The sequence below is a fragment of the Trichoplusia ni genome, chromosome 13, assembly GCF_003590095.1.
Source record: "Trichoplusia ni isolate ovarian cell line Hi5 chromosome 13, tn1, whole genome shotgun sequence".
NCBI lineage: Eukaryota > Metazoa > Arthropoda > Insecta > Lepidoptera > Noctuidae > Trichoplusia > Trichoplusia ni.
Window position 1 is genome coordinate 11199185 of NC_039490.1, and position 20470 is coordinate 11219654.

Sequence of the window (20470 nt, forward strand, 5' to 3'; positions counted from 1 at the left end):
ACAACTCATATAAATTTGTATAAGCGCTCAGTATTTCACGTAGTATTCGTAAACTTTTAAAGTTTGAAAAACTTTCAAACTTTTAAAGTTTAATCATGTCAATAATAGACAAAAGAACTATTTGACCACAGACTCCACAGAGTATGTGTGCGTGTGTCAAATGCATGCTGGTTAGTATAATGTTTTATTAACTATTTAATGTATTTTTTATGCATTATTATTAAAATATTTTTTATATTAAATGAGGCAAATAATTTTTTTTTTGAGTACTCTACGCCTATGCATAAAATGAAAATCAAAAGAAACCATTTGACCACAGAGTATGTATAGGCAAATATATATATTTTTGATAAGTCAATGTCAGTACTCTGGGCTATGGACAAAATGATATATAAAAGAAACATGTGTGTGAAATGCATGGTAGTGTGTGTAATGTTTCTATGTCTACGGACAAAATTAAAAACAAAAGAAACATGTGTGTGTGAAATGCATGGTAGTGTGGGTAATGTTTTATTTATTGATTTAATGTACTTTAGAAGCATTATTGTGAAAAATATTAGCGTTCTGCACTTCTCCTGCACATAAACTATAAGTGTGCCAAATTTTATGCTCCTGCGTCCGCGCAATTTTTGTAAAAAGGGGTACAAAGTTTTGGCATCACGTATTAATATATAGATAATGTTTTCCTTTGGTTCTTATCCTTTTCTTAAATACAGACCATTGGTCTCATTAACTAGCAGTTTGAGAGCCTGTCGATTGTTGGTACCCTGGTCACATACTGAAGCAACACCTATCCACCCTTCTTCTTGCAAGCTTGTTATTACTTCTTTTATTTTCATCGTCAGCTCGGGTCCCCTGGTTGCACTTGATGTTTTTATTTCAAATAGGCCGTATCTCAGGCACTTGTAAAACGTTATATTACTGACTCTAGTTGCACGGTTCCAAAGTGTCATTCTTATGGAGAAGAACCGGCAAGAAACTCCATAAGTTACTCTTTTCAAAATAATTTTTTACATTTTACATTAAAATGAATGTCTGCAAAAACAGCGTAAATTAGCAAAACAAGTATCAAATAGCAAAATGATTATGATTTTCTATAAAAACTGACCTCCAGAGAAGAAAAAATAAAAAAATAAAATAAAGTTACAATGAAGTAAGTTTTGCTGAGGTTTACACTGTTGATACATATACAAAGCATATTTCACAAAAAAAAGGAAAACAATAATAATTTAATGATAATTTTACATAATCTAAATATGTAGTCCTAATCAAATCCTTAACAGGAATGTCAAGGCATGTCATAGCTTCTATGAATAGAGCTGAGGCTAAACTAATACCTAGTAGATAACAAGAAAAATAAGATAATGATCTAGTAAACCGCCAGGGAGACCACATGTACAGCGATAATACTAAGTCCACGCGCGCTTATCATTTATATAATCAACTAGGCCACGCACCATAAAAACTTTTCCGTCTTGGCCATTGTCAACAAGACCTGTTATTTTATCCTTTTTGCCTAGTATGGTATGTGATATTGGACTTCAGTGAGACTTCGTCAAAAGTAAGTACACACAGTTTTTGTTCCATTTTCATTAAGCCAGCTTTGGTTTTCAATCGTTTGAAAATGTTTTTGTTAATGCCAGGTTTGAGATCACTCATTTGTATTAATTTAATGAGGGTTTGCTGAGCAGGCAAAATAAAAATCTTCCTGAAAAATTTGTATCCTCTAGAACTCTGTTTATTGTCTGATGAAGCGGTATTTTTTCCTGCAATGTGAAACGTCGTCCTTTTCCCTTTTTTCGGTCCTCCCGTCATTGCATTTGCATTAATTATTTTGCAGTACTTGTGCAATTTTCGAGGGTATCTAAGACCGCGGGACTAGATGCTAGTTTTTTTGCTGTTTTAATGTTAGCTATCCGTTTTCTAACTTTATTTTTATTTTGCTTGTTTTCACTCTTGCAGCAACCAGTTTCTGATGCAATTGTAAGAAATACTTTTTTAGAAGTTTTCTAGCAACCATCTCTTCTCCTGTAAAATAGAAACAAGTTTTTTAAATATTTTTGGTGAAATTCTTTAACCCTAGAATACTAATATAATTTATATACTGCTTAATACTAAGGATCGCTTGCTAGGCTACTGTAAGAAAAACAAGAGAAGTTTGTTTTACATTTTTTATTGAAAGTAAAGAAAAATAATAAACGTAATAGGTCAACCTCTGCCTTTCTTAAACATATTATAAAATTTTACAAAATAGTACTACCAGTCTTTTAAATTGAGCCTTAAACTTAATAATATTCTTAAATTTTTCGCGACTTAGACATTTGGTACATAAGTAAAATTTTAAGGAAAATTAAGTAATTATACAAAATAAAATTAACAATCACGTTCTACGTGAATCATACTTAGAAATGGTAACAAAAATACTTATTTTAATAATCACATTTTCATGGCACATAAATTTAAAATCAGTCTAATGTTTTTTGGCACAATCGATGCAATGTGGAGACCTATGTTCTAGATAATAACTTTTGTTGCATTTGGCACAACAATAAATGCTCATGCGCCTTTTCTTTGCTGGACATATAGTACACATGCTCCTCTTGCCTTTTTTTATTGAAAAATCTTCATTATTATGTAAATTTTCAGCTCCTAAAACGTTCTCTATTGCTTGTCTGACACGTTTTCTCATCTTTGGTCTTGCTTCGCAACGTATATTGCACCAGGGGCGACACAAATCATCACTTAGGCCTCGTCCCCATCATACACGGCGCGGTACCGTCACCGTGCAACGTCACGACGCCGCCGCCGTGACACGGCACGGCGCCGCAACGCAGCACGGTGCCGCGAACGGTGCGCCCCTATTCAGTAGACATTTTGCTGTTGATGCGCTCGAACGTCCTTGTTTGGATATGGATCGCGAAAGAATTATTCTCTTGTTGTTGCTAAGACGACGAATGAAAAAGAAACAGAAACAGAGGAAATTTTGGGTAAATCCGTATATTTCTACAATGAACCCAGACGGTGGTCATTTCAAAAGGAAATATGCTAAAATTAAGTGGGAACGAGAATTTTTTTGACTATTTTAGAATGACCATATCAACTTTTGAAGAATTGCTTACCAACATAGCACCTCGTTTACAAAAACGATTTGTGTTCAGAAAACCTGTTGATCCTATGGAAATGCTTGGTTTAACCATCAGGTAAGAAATAAAACATACTTTTCATAAATCAAACTGTTTTTTTATTTATATAATAGTTTAAATTATTAGATTGTGTTACAAAAGCTTTATAATTCTTTTATTTCGGTATATAAATTCAAACTTTACTAACTTACTAACAAAAACAAACTTTACTAAATTAAATTGCACAATGTTAGATAATTCATGAAAAATCGTATGCGGACTCCTGTGTGTTTGATAAGACATCGCTTAAATTATGTGATATGTCTTCTATGGTTGAATTTGGCGAAGTCTGGCCATGGATGCTTGCAGAGGGATTGCGAGTTGTTTGATAAGTCGCTGTAGTTTGTTGTGGTCTTTCGTAGCCACTTTGAAATGCTGTATGATGGTTGATTGTATTGATATGTGGGTTGATTGAAGTCTGACAATATTTGCATTACGCGACTTTGATACGTCAATGTTTGGTGGTCGTCTAGTTTTTCAAGAAATAATAAAATTGATTTAAAAAATGAACCGTGTCTGTTTTCTGCATTTTTCAAACTTTGGAGAATTTCATTCTCAAAATCATCTTCATAGTATTTTCTTTTACGCAAAGTATGAGCTTTGTAACGAGACCTTATATTTTCACTTGCCTCTGGATCTTCAGACTCTTCTATTATACTACTGTCAGTTAGATTAGGTGCGTTTCTTTTCAAAAACATAAGCTGTTTGAACAAATGGTATTCTTTAATTTTTTTTGCACCAGCTCCAGATTTATTTGCGAGCTCTTGCTTTTTCAAGTATTTTTGGTAGTTGTCTCTTAAGTTAGTCCATTTTTTAACTACATCATTTCCTGGAACATAAAAATATTCGAATAATTATTCATGACTACATAATATATTTATCATAGGTTTGGGCAGCGAGGGCCCAATAACATAAGTTTAAGATTTCAATAATATTTCTACTGACAGACCTCGTTCCACAAGCTGTCAAAGTAGCTCAACTTAAGAAAAGCTGTCTTAAGGCCAGGAATCGCTGAACTAGCGGCCACCAATTGAAAAAAAAAATAGGGCGTTAATAAATATTATTTTTAGCACGTTTTCTCAAGAACTTATCGAAGTGTATTCATATATATATTCACAGCCATAATTCAGTTCCGTGTAGCTAAACTAACTCACTACTCTGAATATATTATCAAATATCCTTCAATAAGTTCTTGAGAAAACGTACTTTGCCTGCTAGCATTTCGTGACAATAAGTAATAATATAATAATAATAATTTCACACAATCACACCAATTAAATTATCGATTTTAATCAATTGGTGGCGCTAGTTTCGCGTCTACCAGCGCCTTAACAGTTTATGGTATCCCTGTTCTAAGAAAAATGTATATATTTTTTTTCTTTCAGGTTTCTAGCAACTGGGAATTCATTTAGAGATATGGAATTTACAGATTATCGAGGAAAAAGTACAATCAGCAGAATAGTGAGAGAAGTATGTTGTGCTATATGGGACATTCTTTTATCTGAATGTATGCCGGTAATAACTGAAGACCTAATAGAACAAATAGCGGAAGACTTTGATAAAAAAACCAATTTCCCAAATTGCATGGGGGCCTTAGACGGGAAGCACATTCGCATTTGTAGTCCCGCCCACAGTGGATCTCTATTTTACAACTATAAAGGCTGTAATTCTATCGTATTGCTGGCACTAGTTGATTCTAAATACAGATTTTCGATATAGCATAGGAGCATATGGTAAAGAATGCGATTCGACAATTTTCCAGAACACAAAACTATACGAATTATTATTGCAACATCGACTCCCCATACCAGCTCCAAAAACCTTACCAGGCCTTCAGAAACCAGTGCCTTATGTCTTTATTGCAGATGAAGGCCTACCATTAATGAGCAATCTAATGCGTCCATACTCAGGGAAACATTTGAATATAGATCAAAGAGTTTTTAATTATCGTTTGAGTCGGGCCAGACGAAATGTCGAGTGTGCTTTTGGCATACTTGCCAATAAATGGCGCATATTTCACAGGCCTTTAAACGTAAAATATGATTTTGCAATAGACATTATCAAAGCATGCTGTGTATTGCACAATTTTGTTGTATCTCGGGATGGAAGTAAAATGTACGACGAACTGTATATTGATGACTCCCTCATTGACTTACACTTGCAACAAACTATAGATGACGTCCTATAGCAAATCCAGTTAATATAAGAAACGAATTTTCTAAATACTTTAATAGCGATGTCGGCGCGCTCAGTTGGCAATTAAGCAAAATATAGCTCGAGACCAGTCACGGAACAAAAGATCGTCAGTCGTCGGCGCGTGTTTGTTCACGAATGTTCTTGCGTTCGCGAGGCGTCTCCATGACAATATCAATGTGTGCGACAGAGACAAGTAAGCACGGGCATTACACGAGATGGTTCTCTTTGTTCCGCGTCTACCTAACGCTTGATTCTAAATTGTAATAATATTGACCATTGATTTTCTTAAACCTCTTAGCGTTATACTGATATTATATTAAAACATTTCCATGAAAACATTAAAGATAAATAAATAGTTAGTACTCACCCAGTTTTGTTTTTTCTTTATTGTCCTTGTCATCAAATGATTCGAAAATGTTACGGCAAACATCTTTCCACGCTTCTGTTTTTAGATGTTTGTCTTTATAATTTTCAATTGTTTTATCCCAAAGCACTGGTCGTGCCTCCACTAACGAAATAAAGAAATCAAGATCGATATTTTCCACCATTTTGTTCTACACACATGCGCTATCGCCAACGAAGAAATATCAACTGAATAGAGGCAAGCGGCGCACCGTTCGCGGCACCGTGCTGCGTTGCGGCGCCGCGCGCCGTGCCGTGTCACGGCGCACAGTGGATCGTCCCCATACAAGAGGTTTGACATAGAATTAAAAATTGAAAAAGTATTTAAATTAAAAAAAATAAATATACAGTTGCATTACTCTATTAAGGAACTACAAAAAATGTCACTACGGTTTTTTTATTTGACCAGTACTTTATGAGCAATTCGATGAAAACTGTTATTTTTGTATGGAAATGGGCACAAAAATGTCTGTATCTCATGATTCCCTCCCTGTTTCGATTCGCGGTTTTCACTACTGTTGTTTAGCCATTTTATGCCACATTTTCTTCAAGGACACATGGTGCCCCCAGAGACCCCCTTCCGAGATATTTAACTTTCAGTTCCTATACTTTTTATTTATAACTGATGAAATGGAGGTACATTAAGTATATTTATTACTGAGAATAAGTCATCCCTAAGTAGTTCCTTAAATAACAGGTTCATTTCTGATAACTTTAATGACTTATGAACGCTTCTGTTGCCAAACAACAAAAGCGTTAATGAGTCATTAAGTAACGATTACTAGTACTTGCTAAATCTAATTAGTTATTGTAATTACTAAGTTAACAGCCCTTAATCTCTGTATTGTGATTGGATAATGTCATCATTAGCTTAGTAGTAGGTGGAGTCGCGTTTACAATAACAAGTCGAAAAGAAAAAGAGTTTTATGATCAATAAGACAATGTGTAGGTATAAATATATTTTTTATTTATACAATAAAACACTGTTAAAATAAATTAATAAAACCTATAAAGAAATAAAAATAAAAGTTAAACAACTACTAAGAACTAAATTATAATAGGAAATTGATTAATTAACCATTTTGTTACTAACAATAGTAGAAAGGAAAGAAATAATAATATAACACAAAACAAAAAAAAAACAGAATAAAAGAAATACACAAAAACAAGAAATGAACAAACAACCTGCTTGTTAATAATAATATTAGGTACTATAAGACTTAAACTACATTTTCTTCATCTTCATCAATAACGACATCATGATCATTATTATCGTCATCATCTTCTTCAACGTCACTACATGCAGCAATTGTATTCGTTGAAACGTCAATGAACTCCAATTCACTCTGATCACGTATGAGTAAATCGTGTAATTCTCTAAATGAAGACGTTTTTGCTTTATTTGTCATCTTCGGTCGTAAGCTGGTGAGAAGAGGATCGGAAGATAATAGCAGATTATGAAGAATGTCTTCATTAGTGGCGATACTACTATGCTTTCGTGTATGACATTCTCGAAATTTACGAAAATCCTTGTTTCTTGCTTCAGATGCTTCTTCAGACAAAAAACCTATAGGCACTACTGATAAGTGTTCCACTATTTGTGATCCATGAATCAATAATTTGTGTAAACTTGCTGGCATGTTATACCACGGATATAATTCCACGAATAAATTTGCTGTCTCATCACAATATAATTTGAATTTTTCAACTTGAATTTTTTCGCCTGAGGAAATGCATTGCAAAATAACGGCGAGTCTTCTAATTAAATTACCGTCTAATTTAGTTATTTGCGCAGTCGTTTCAGGGTTTGCAAAAAACCTTCTTGCAGCATTTCCAGTGTTTGTATTGCCACTACCTTGCTTAACAACATCTAGAAGTAAGCCTGTGCTTCTTCGAAAAGCTTCTTGAATGGCTTCTTTCTTATCTTTCACTTTTTTTTTATTTTCGTCACCTTTTGCTTGCCATGATTTTATGTCCATTCTGTACGCAATGTGCAATAAACACTCCATAGACCGAATCCAAGCATGCAATGAACTAAATCCATGCTTGTATAAATCTGTATTCACGGGTTTAGCTCTGACTTCTTCCAAGTTATTCATTTCGCTTGGGCGAGCTTTGCACAAATCACACACTGCTGCCGATGTACCAGATATGATTGAATGCACCTTACCATCAATCATGGTTAGCCACAGATTGTGCGTAACAGTAGCATTGCCGCAATCAGTCGGGTTCAGTTCACGAATCTCGGTCTCAAATATTTCCATTTCAGTCTTAACATTTGCTTCCGTTTCTTTCATAAACGTAAATGAAATTGGGCGACAATATGTTGTTGACGATGGCCGATCATTCTGCCACACTATACTTCCACTAGAAGTCACTAACTTAAGCGGTACAAGACTTGCCATAAATACACTGGATAAGTCTTGTTCACTAGTCGTTGTCATTTGATGATAAATGCTTTGACTTGAAGCTCCATCAAAACCCCATTTACTGTGAAGCACAAGTTGTTCACCAGCATCAAAATTTGATTCAAGTGAATCGATCAGCCTCCTAACTGTGAGATCAAGAAGGGCTTGGATCCGTATCTTTGCGGAAGTTTCAGACACAGTTATGTCTTCTTTTGCCGGGTAGCATTTAAGTTTTTCTTTAACTAACAAGTAGTAGCTTGGGTATTTCGCATGACCTTCTCTCAAACTAAAGTCCCGAAGTGTGATGTAACGCCACTTGGATAATTGCAAATGAACATAAAGAGCAAGTGCTTTGTGAGTAGGAACTTCACGAAGCGAAGGATTCTGCTTAGTTTCCAGGACATATAAAACTGTTGAGACGTGTTCAGGATTTTCCAACAAATTTTTCATTATTCTGGCCATATCATTTTTTCCGGCAGACTTAAGTATACTTTCAACAGTATGCAAAAGCTCATCTGGGCGACTGCAACTAGCAATATTTTCATCAACGCGTCTCTCTTCTGTCTATTCGATAAAACTTCAAAGCGTTTTCGAGGAGATGTACATGTTGAAGTTGATGCATCTAATTTTGATGGACTGACTACCTCTTCTGCCTCATTTTCATTTGCTTCTTCAGTGTCAACAACATTTTCTTTAAAGCAATCTGGCCAAACGATATCGGAATTTAACCACTCTCCGTTCTTGTTAATGAATCTGTCGACTGTCCTTCTTGATTGCACCCATTTGGTGTAAACCCGATAGCAAAATCGTCGACACCAGTTCTTGAGATCCGTCTCATCACTTTCACTTAACTGGACGTTAGTATTCGACTTCAATGTGTTAAATAAATTGTCATAGTCACGAAGATCTTTATGATTACGAAGAGCTACGTAAAGATCTAGATAAGTAGAAAATCCACGGAAAGCCATAATGACAACACTTGGTAGAAGTTATAATTACAACTGAATTACATTTGCTAAACACACTCAAATATATAGGGCAGCAAGTATGTAACTAGCAATGTATTTGATAAGCTAATGGTGACATTAGCCAATCACAATGCAGAGATTAAGGGCTGTTAACTTAGTAATTAACTAATTACAATAACTAATTAGATTTAGCAAGTACTAGTAATCGTTACTTAATGACTCATTAACGCTTTTGTTGTTTGGCAACAGAAGCGTTCATAAGTCATTAAAGTTATCAGAAATGAACCTGTTATTTAAGGAACTACTTAGGGATGACTTATTCTCAGTAATAAATATACTTAATGTACCTCCATTTCATCAGGTATGGGGACGATCCACTGTGCGGCGGCGCACAGTGGATCGTCCCCATACAAGAGGTTTGACATAGAATTAAAAATTGAAAAAGTATTTAAATTAAAAAAAATAAATATACAGTTGCATTACTCTATTAAGGAACTACAAAAAATGTCACTACGGTTTTTTTATTTGACCAGTACTTTATGAGCAATTCGATGAAAACTGTTATTTTTGTATGGAAATGGGCACAAAAATGTCTGTATCTCATGATTCCCTCCCTGTTTCGATTCGCGGTTTTCACTACTGTTGTTTAGCCATTTTATGCCACATTTTCTTCAAGGACACATGGTGCCCCCAGAGACCCCCTTCCGAGATATTTAACTTTCAGTTCCAATACTTTTTATTTATAACTGATGAAATGGAGGTACATTAAGTATATTTATTACTGAGAATAAGTCATCCCTAAGTAGTTCCTTAAATAACAGGTTCATTTCTGATAACTTTAATGACTTATGAACGCTTCTGTTGCCAAACAACAAAAGCGTTAATGAGTCATTAAGTAACGATTACTAGTACTTGCTAAATCTAATTAGTTATTGTAATTACTAAGTTAATCGGGGGGCGATTGAGCGGTCCAGACGTATCTACCTCGAGCAGTATTGAAAATAATAATAATGTCAGATTATTTGGAACCTAGTGCTTATTTGAAGTGGGACCTTTTTTTTGTCTAAAAGCAGTCGCCACGACATCAATAGTGATCGATTTAGACATGGAGAGTTTTATACCTTATACGAAAGGCTGCGAAATCATGAAGATAAATTTTAGGATTACACTCGAATGACAATAACAACTTTTGATTACATATTAAATGCTGTAAAAACACAGTTATCGAAAACTGCAACTAACTTTATTCCGTTAACCATATCTCCTGAGCAGAAACTTGTGTTGACTTTGAGGTAAGAAAACAAAACTTTTAATAATATTCATTAAACTACTATGGGTTACTATTTTTTATATTGTTCTTTTATTATATAGTATATATTTTAAAATGTAATTTATATGTAGGTATATTAATGAATAGAAGAAGTAGAATAGTTAAACTTTTAATAAGAATCAACAATGTTAGAAATAAAAAAGAATTAGTAATAATTCAAATTATCTTGCGGTGCACTATGATAACCATATTGTGTCATATATGGATCTGGCAAACTTTCTTGTTGCAGCTCGGCCATAATAATGGAATTTATTTTGTTTCTGCCTCGTAACTTTTGAATCCCTTTAAACTGTTCCAGTTGTGGAAGTAAGCTCATCAGATAATGATAATCATCTGACTTTGGTACTTCTTGCGTTATACTGGGTGTACTTTCTTTGTTCTGAAGTAGTAAAAGTCGCTGTTTTTCTATTGCCAAGAATTCAGCGCGCAGTTCATTAGCTGACTTCTTCCTTTTTCCTCGACTTGAAGTTGATGCAACTGAAGGTGGAGCCGGAGAGTGTGCTGGTGAAGATACTGCTATGCTCGATAACGGTGATGCGACACTTCTAAAAGAGTCTTGCGTATCGTCGTTTACATCACTGTCACTTGTTAGTTCAGTAGTGATATTAGATTCACTTCGGCTAGGCTGAATTTGATCTCTCATGAAAGACATTTGACGGAAATGTTTCCAACTAGATACGAAGTCATTAGCTGCATCTCCTGATCGAGTTGGTGGAATTTTCTCAAGTTCCTTTCTGTAATGGTCCTTTATGTTCTTCCATTTTCTCTTCAATATTTCAACTGTAAAAAAATATTACATAAAAAAATAGAATGTCATTTGCGCCTAGAGCCAGTTTCTCTAAACTACAAGTTACAATAGGAAAATAGCTGGCAACGCTTTTTATTTTTGGGTAGGTAAATATGTCGCCAGCTTTTACTTGTAAGTTGTAGCTTACTGTACTATTTATTTGCAGGTACTTTTTTTTTTTTTTTAATAAATAAATGCGGACAATATCACATACATTGTTCTGAACCCAAAGTAAGTTGCTAAAGCACTTGTGTTATGGAATTCAGATACAACGAAGGTACCACAAACACCCAGACCCGAGACAATGTAGAAATGTGAATTTTTACATTGACCCGACCGGGGATCGAACCCGGGACCTTAGAGCTAGCGACACCTTGAAACCGGTGCGTACGCCACTCGACCACGGAGGTCGTCTAATACGTCTCTACTTGTCTACGGGAATGTCATTCAAAGCACTAGCTTTTTCCTTCCGATTAGGAGCAACTACTGTTGCCAAAATCATATACGCTACATGTGACGCAATCTGGGATTAGTTAGTACATATACACATGCCTCAACCTACAATGGAACAATTGAAGAAAATAGCAAATGACTATAATGAAAAATGGCAATTTCCGAACTGCATCGGGTCAGTGGACGGAAAGCACTGTCGTATAAAGAAACCTAAGCATTCGGGATCTGAATACTTTAACTATAGAACGTTTTTTTCTTTAGTGCTTCAAGCAGTTGCTGATGCTGATAAAAAGTTCATTGTAGTTGAAGTTGGTGGTCGAGGCAAACAGAGTGATGGTGGTACGTTTCACTACTCAAGATTAAATAAACAACTAGAAAATAACAGGTTCAATATGCCACCTCCTCAAGCTCTTCCAGGCACCAACAAGCAGCTACCCTTTGTCTTGATTGGCGATGAAGCTTACCCATTAAAAGAATACCTCATGCGTCCATATCCTCAAAGAAATCTCGACCACAACAAAGAAGTATTTATCAAGAGGTTATCAAGGGCCAGAAAGTGCATTGAATGTGCATTCGGAATTTTGTGTGCCAAATGGCGAATTCTCAATAAATCCATAGAAACAAATGTAAAACATGCACGTCTAATAATAAAAACTGCTTGTTTGCTTCATAATATCACTATGAGTAAAGATGTTTACGCCGAACGCCATATTCATTTAATTAATCAAATATCTTCAACAAACACGGCATCAAATTCTAGACAAAACAAGAGCTCTTCAGTGAGGGCCAGAGCAGTACGAAGTGACTACTGATTACTTTATTAATAATAACAATTAAAATAACAAATAAAAGTTACTTACCATCAGAATCTCCACTTATTATTTTTATTTCTTCCCATAGTTTTTTAATTACTTGTCGATTCGAATGATCTGAATCACTAGAATTCCACAGAGGTGGCCGAGCCAGTACGGCACTTATTAAATCTTCAGTCGTCAGCAGCATGTCCGAACAGATCGAGCGGAAAACGCAAACTGACTTGCGTCCACCCGCCCCGCTCGGGACGCCCGCTTGTCCCGCTGCGTTTTCCGCTCACCCACCCGCCCGCACTTGGTGCACCTTAGTCAAAAACTATGTGTTTGCGTTACCCGCCACCCGCTCCCGCTGCCCGCCCAGCTGCCACTGTATTTTCACACTAAGGGAGGCGATGATCATATCATTCTATAGAATTTAAAGAATGGTTGCAGAAGATTTGGTGAGTACTTTAATGAAAGACAAATATGATTAATTATAATATAATAAAATAAAAAATAAAATCTATAGGTACTAGCATAAAAATTAAAATTCATAAAAATTTAGGGGGATAAATATAATGACCACCATAAAATGCTTTGATACCCTTAGTTTTGTAACCAAAAATATCTACTTAACACCAGAAAAATAAAGTCTAAAAATATAATAGTACCAGCTATTTTAGACACGACTCCACTTTGAATTGTATTCGACCACCAAATTTAGTAAATGATCACCAAATCTTGACGACCAAATTAATGTATTATTTTAGCCTAAATAAATCACTGTGATTGCCATAAAATGTAGGCTTATTATCAAATAAAGTATTATGATGCCATATTAAGTTATGTCTCCGGCTTGCAATTTCCTCCCACCGCACCGCAAACGCCGCGCTGCGCCCGCCCGGACACGATCCCCATAATTCAGTCACGTGCGTGCACTTGCGTCTATTGGGTGTCTTTTGTTTTCTGTGTATTGGTATCAATCTTCTTAGCAATGGCGAATGAAAACTTAGCGGGACCGAGTTCGTGTGCTCCATTGTTGGGTTCTTCATCGGAATCAGATGAAGACGAAGACATCACAGAGCATACGAAAAAACGTCGAAGGCAAAATAAAGTTTGGGTTTTTGAAAGAAAATTTTCAACTGTGCGGAGCGCAGAGGAATTTATTAAAAATGAGAAGACATGGTCAATACAAAAAAATCATATGACTGAAGAAGGAGTTAAACGTTACTATCGTTGTAACAAAGTGAAGGTTCGTTCTGAAGTTCAGTGTTCTGCTGCGATTTATCTTTTATTTGACGCATCATGTGATGATATATTATTATTTCGTACTGAAAAATGTCACGACCATGATAATTGTGACTGTCGGTCGACTAGTGGAATAAATGAGGCAACGAAAAAGGAAATAGAAAAACTATTCGAACTGCGTTTGAAACCTAAATCTATTATGAAGAACTTAAGTAAAATTAATGGACTAGTTCTGCCGACTAAGTTACAGTTAAACAATTATCTTAAAATCATACGTAAGAAAAAATACGGGCCATCGGTAATAAGCTTGGGACAGCTTGAGTTATGGTTAAAAGAAAACTCTAAGATACCTGATGACGATCACGAAGTTTTTGTTTTGGCCTATGAAATTTCTGAAGATGATTTAGATCAGAACTTCCGGTTCATGTTAACGACGAAATATTTAATTGGTCTATCACGTCAATGTTCTGTTCTGCATGCGGATGCCACGTATAAGCTTATTTGGCAAGGATTTCCAGTACTTGTGATTGGAACTACAGACAGAGATAAACATTTTCACCCATTTGGACTAGCGGTGACAACAGCAGAACGAACGGAAGACTTTATTTTTTTATTTTCTGAATTAAAGAAAGCAGTTTTCTCAATTTTCTCATACCCTTTAACTTGTAAAGTTTTGGTTTGTGACGCAGCGAAGGCTATACAAACAGCCTTTGCGTCCACATTTGGAACAGATACAGTCATAAGAATGTGTTGGGCGCATGCGAAAAAGAAGATGCAGACAAGAGTAGAGCAAAGTGTGCAAAAGAAATCCCAAAAAGAGATCTTGGAAGATATTGATGCTTTACAGTGTGCCTCAACTCAGGAAATATTTGATCGAGCCAGCGAAAAATTTTTGGACAAGTGGAAATCTGAAAACGATTTTAGTGCGTACTTTGAAAACGAGTGGCTCATACTAAATCGTTTCTGGTATTTGGGCGCATCTCCGGGGACTCCTGCTACAAACAATGCTCTAGAATCCTTTAATAAAACAATAAAAGATGGTGGCACGCTTCGTGAGCGTCATCCTTTGGCGCGGTTCTTAGTAATCGCTTCTGATATAGTCAAGGACTGGTCTAATGAATACATCACTAATACTGAGAGACGGTTCGCTAAACTGCCGACAGTATCTTTAAAGACGTGGACAGAAAGTTACCAATGGGCAAAACTGTCGAAGCAGGTGCCTTTAAAGAATAGCACTGAACTAGTTTGCTCATACAGAATTCCAGCTGGGTTAGATTTAGAATGCAAAAATTTTGAAAAGCCATGGGAAACCTTTGACGAATACAAAGAGCAACATTTTAAAGAGTGGGAAGTTATAATGCCCCGAGAAAAGGAAAATTGGTTGCAAGGCACATGCAATTGCCCAAAGTTTCTCAAAAATTACATTTGTAAGCATCTCGTTGGATTGGCGATTCGGCTTAAGCACGTCCAACCACCTTCAGAGGCCAGAACTATTCCGATTGGCATGAAGCGCAAAAGAGGACGACCAGCCAAAGCCAAAAAAGCGTTAATTGTGCAGTAAATTGTTACAGAAGACTGATTCTTATTAAGATTTTAATATTTGTTATTAATTAATTATTAGAGGACTAACTTTTTATGTTTGTTTATATAATTAAAAAAAGGATGATTAAAATTGTAAGAGTTTTATTTTTTCTTTGTTCAATGTGTTTTTCAATACACTCCCTCGAAAACACATTCTTATCGCACTGTTTAGAAAAAACTAGTGCAGGAAAAGGCGCAGTCTATCCCCCGCCCCACTATAATATTTTTACATTTATTGTATCAGGCCGAACGCGCATCGTCCCTCACGAGTCGCGGATCATCTCCCGTTCATTAATTTCAGTGAGCATTGAAAAACGTGCAAAGTCAATGCAACCCTCGGCTCTTTGGGTTTGATTTTTTTGGAGTCAGTTTACTTAAACAGGATAGCAAGGTGTAAAAACTTTGATTATCATTTTATATTAAAACGCTGGTATAATTTTGGTGATCATTTACTACTTTTGGGATAACAATGATTTATTTGGACTCATTTTGCTTAAATAGGATAGCAGAATTTAAAAACTTTGGTTAAAATTTTACTTTAAAATGTTGTTTTAATTTTGGTGATCATTTACTATTCTTGGCTTACTCATGATTTACTTGGAGTAATTTTACTTAAACAGGAGAGCAAAGTGTTAAAACTTTGGTTTTAATTTTACATTAAAATGCGAGTTTTATTTTGGTGATCATTTACTATTTTTGTCTGCTATTTGTTACTATATCTGGTGGTGAGTTAAACATAAGCCAAAATTTAGTGGTCGTGTGCTAGATCCAGGTTCATTTTCATCAACCGTTAAATTCCTCAATGCTGGGCGCGAGTCTCCTCTAAGAGGGTCAAAGCCACAGTCTTCATGGCACTCCCCTCCGAGTTGGGAACTAGGACCTAATGGCAAATCAGGACTGTTTTGCGTTAGAGATTCCTCATTTTCCTTATTTTCGGACGATTTGTTCTCTTCAAGTGTTAGATTTCTTATGGCCATACCATGCGTATGTCTGGGGTTCACGATTTCCGGAAGTAGGCATTTATGGTAAAACCGTATTATTTTGGACTCCATTTTCGATTTCCAAAATACGTCATCTTTTTCAATGATTTCGATGTAGACTGGCTCTTTTTCTCCGGCCCAAATTCTGTTTTTTTTGTGGTCGCGAGCAAAAGTTGCACAGGTCTTGCCTCGATGACGTCCGGCAGGACCAGGGCTGCCAGGTGCAAAAATGGTGTGATCGTACGACAACTACAAAAAAATCGTATGCCAAGGAAATTTTGAAATGAAAAGATCGTAGAACCTAAAAGTACAAAGTTTTTATTAAAAATAACAAAAATGTTAATATTTTTTTATTAAAACTAAAAAAAATAGAAGACATAAAGAAAGAAAACATATTTATTTGGCACATGCCTTATGTATACCTACACAACAAAACAAAAAAAATATATTAAAATAAAAACTTAAAGACTACACAATTAAAAAAACTATTTATTAGATTTATAAAAAAATTCTGTGGTCATATTGCTTATCATTTCTTTTGTTGGCTTAAACTTCGTGCAATTTTCGTTTGTTCTTATTAATTGTTTGGCTAATAATGTTCCCTTCAGTGTTTCATTCGATAAACTGTTTCTAAGTTTTGTTTTTATTAAGTTTACTTCGCTGAATGCTCTTTCACAATCTGCACTAGAATGGGGCAAACATAACAAATTTAAAGCAAATTGAGCCAGTGTTTTATAATTCTCAAATTTTTTTTTGATGATGCCCCAAAACTCGTCGGTATTCATAGATAAATCAATTTTATCTAAAATGTTGGGAAAACTGCGCCATTCGTCATCTATTGCCTGCATCATTTTAAAGTCGTCGGGTTTTACAATTCTTGGAACAAGTTTCATAAGCGGCTGTAAGGTAGGTACTTTATTCCTGTAATTACTAGAAGCAGCATTAGTAGGTTCAATATAGTCAATTTTTGATAGAATGGGATCATCTAGGTCATATCTTTTTTTAATTTCTTTAGCACTTGTGATTAGAAAATGCCGACAGCGATGAAAAAACTCCTTAGTGGCAGGAATATGATGACGAAATTCAGGCTGTGTAATTTTGTTCATCACTCGGATTCCCAAATACATTTGATCATCTTTCAACCATTTTTCTTGTCGTTCAATATCAATGGTAGAAAGCTCAGTTTTGTTGACATAATCACGATCCAAAATACATAGCAAAATATCTTTATACATTTCGCGCACCTTTTCATTTAAAGATGTAATCACTACTTTTTCCGATTGAAAAAGTTTATTGAAATTGGTAAATTTGGGCAATATCCAAGACAGGAACAGGTAATAAAGCTGCATGAATGGATCATTTAAACTATTAAATATCAGTTCTGTTGAAACAAGACGTTCATTCAACCAACAGTCAGTAAAGAACAATTTTAATGCATCCCATTGTTCTAATAATCGATCTACAACCGCCACCAATGACAACCAACGAGTTTGTGAAGGATGCAAAATCTTGTGAGGCGAAGCACTCACAAATTCTTGAAACTGTTGAAGGCGAAATTGTCTTTTTGAACTATTTTTGAAAAAAACTATGTATCTCTCTCGCTAAATCTTCGCAGCGCCTTGGTAATTGTTTGCACGATTCAGATGCGCAAAGGTGTGCAGAGTGGCAAACACATTTCATTACAAATATACCTGGCAAAGTTTTCTTAAGTCTGCTCGCCACAGAGTTATTACCACCCATCATCACGTTGCAACCGTCTGCACCAAAACCAATCATATTTTCAGTCGATATATCCCGGTCAGAAAAAGACTTCATCAGTATGTTAAACAAATTTTCCCCAGTAGCACCTTCTTCTGCTGTTTTTTCATCATCAGAGCTGAATATTTTGCAAAGATCCCAAAACTTACTCACAATCTTATTTTCCTCAACGTCATAATATCTAACAATTATACAACTGACCTTGTGAGTGCTGACATCTGTTGACTCGTCAGACATAACACTGAATTTTTCAGTTTTTCGGCTAGAGACGATTTTTCACTTTCACCAATTACTTCGGTGATTACAGCTGTAGCTTTTGTTCTTTTCATAGCAATTTTATGTTCCACTCCGAAATCTTCTAATATACCATTTATTAAATCTGACATATGATCTGCAGTTTGGAATGCAATATTATGCTCAGCTAGAAAACCCGCCAGCTTGATTTCAGTCGCTGTGACAACTTTATTTTTCGGCATAACTCCTTTCGTAACAAATGCGGACATGATATTACGCTGTTTTGTTTTGCTTGATATTGCAGACATGGCTTTCATATGCTTTTGCCTTGAAGAATGTAATTTTAAAACTCCATATTCTGAAACCATTTCGACGTCACAAACAGTGCACCTGGCTTTAAATTGGTTTTTACCAGGCCCTAACCAGTCCTTAAAAAAGTCTAGTTTTTCCCAATCAGGACGATACTTCTGTGCCCTGTGTTTATCTCTCTCTGCTACAGAAAGCTCTCCTCTTTTAGCCAATTTCTTTTTTGGAGTACCTGGCGCAGGTCGCTCGTCTTCACTTTTGTCACACATTCTTGCTTAACCAAAAACAACAAACACAAAAAGCACTCAAGACAGTATACAGATAAAGATTCAAAGAGGATATATTATAATATACTACGTACAGATCGAGTGAGACTGACAAGAAAAAAGGGTTTTTAACAAGTCGCAATTATTACCGAAAGAAAAAAATAATAACTTTCGTTAAAATGCAAACAAATAAAGCCTTTAAATGACTCTACAAAGAGTCTTCATTCAAGTAAAATATCTACGTACGTATTAGGTTGTTGGGGAATTCCCCGAAACTCATACTTGCCAGTTGAGCACGTTTGTTTCATTATGAAATGTTGCCAGATTTGTCAGGTATATAAAAATCGTACATTTTCCGTACGATCTTGGTCTAGTGATCGTACATGAGTAAAAATTTAAAAAAATCGTAGGAGTACGATTAAAATCGTACATCTGGCAGCCATGGGCAGGACACTGGCGCGGTGCGCGCGAGCCGTTTTCACGTATTTATTTCATATTAAAAAAAATAAGAGCCATATTATAAATATATCCAATTATATCCCTGTCAAACCCGATTAATAAATGAAATGTTAAATTTTCATATAGATTGCGTTCCCCCAAGTCTCATAAAACTTAAAATACTTTCAAAATCGACCTTACTTCTGATTTTTTTTTATCGAGCAAAATGTTAAATAATCTTTTTTTAACCAAAAAAGTCACTAGATCAAACATGTATCTGTACTATATATTTTTTACGAATTTAATTCAGGCGATTTCTCTGAAAACAACGCGATCTAGAAAAGTAAATTTCGAAAAAGGGGCCCTTAAGCGATTTTGTGTTATGCGTGCAGACTCTTTCAATGTTTGATTTTGCAGATTATCTAGAAAATAATTAGATAAATCATGCTCAGGAAGTTATTTTAAGTTTCCTGTGTGGCCATATAAAAATCTTAATTTTGGCAAAATTTGCAGATTGCCGCCTTTGATTCTATGCGACTCACATAGGCCGTTTTCCAGGCACTTTTGAAACGTTACAATAATGACTCTAGTTGCACGGTTCCAAAGTGTCATTCCTATGGAGAAGAACCGGCAAGAAACTCTATAATAGTTATTTAAGTTTATTATTAGGATGGCTCCATTATTATACAGCCAACTTGACCTCTACGATGGCAAGCTCCGATTGCAGGTTTGGCGCTGCGGGTGCTGGGGCTGGCCTGTCGCGGAGGTCTCTGATGTCGGAGGACACTGACTGTAGCTTCTCCTTCAGTGGTTTGAAGTGTCGGCCGATGTCTTGCTGAGGAGGTGGGGGTGTGTTAATGTGTGTGGTGAGTTTCTGCACTTGTGTCTCCAGTCTTTCCATTGTGCAGGCGGCCGTCACCATTGCGGGGGTAATGCAGCATTCGTGCTGGATGGACTGCACGTTGCTGGCTGGAGTCTTTGGAGTCTGCTTGAGGCGTTCCAGCTGTTTGCGGAGAGTGTCGAGCTTATTCGTGATGTTGCCGATATTTGGCTCGAGGCGCATAAGGATTGGTTTCGGGATGTCTTTTCCCGGCGACGTCGAAGACTTTCGAGCAGACCGAGCAGTAAGCGGTGACAGGGCT

At 35.9% G+C, this 20470-nt stretch overlaps 1 protein-coding gene and 1 pseudogene across 1 annotated transcript; both read right to left on the bottom strand.

Moving 5' to 3' along the window:
* Positions 1-10546: 10546 nt before the first annotated feature.
* LOC113500254 lies at positions 10547-11273 on the bottom strand (the record flags this gene model as incomplete). The annotated part of the gene is made up of 1 exon (XM_026880959.1): positions 10547-11273. A coding segment is annotated over one exon (642 nt), but the record flags the coding sequence as incomplete, so codon positions are not given.
* Positions 11274-16673: 5400 nt separating this feature from the next.
* Positions 16674-18344, bottom strand: LOC113499936 (annotated as a pseudogene).
* Between the last annotated feature and the right edge of the window lie 2126 nt (positions 18345-20470).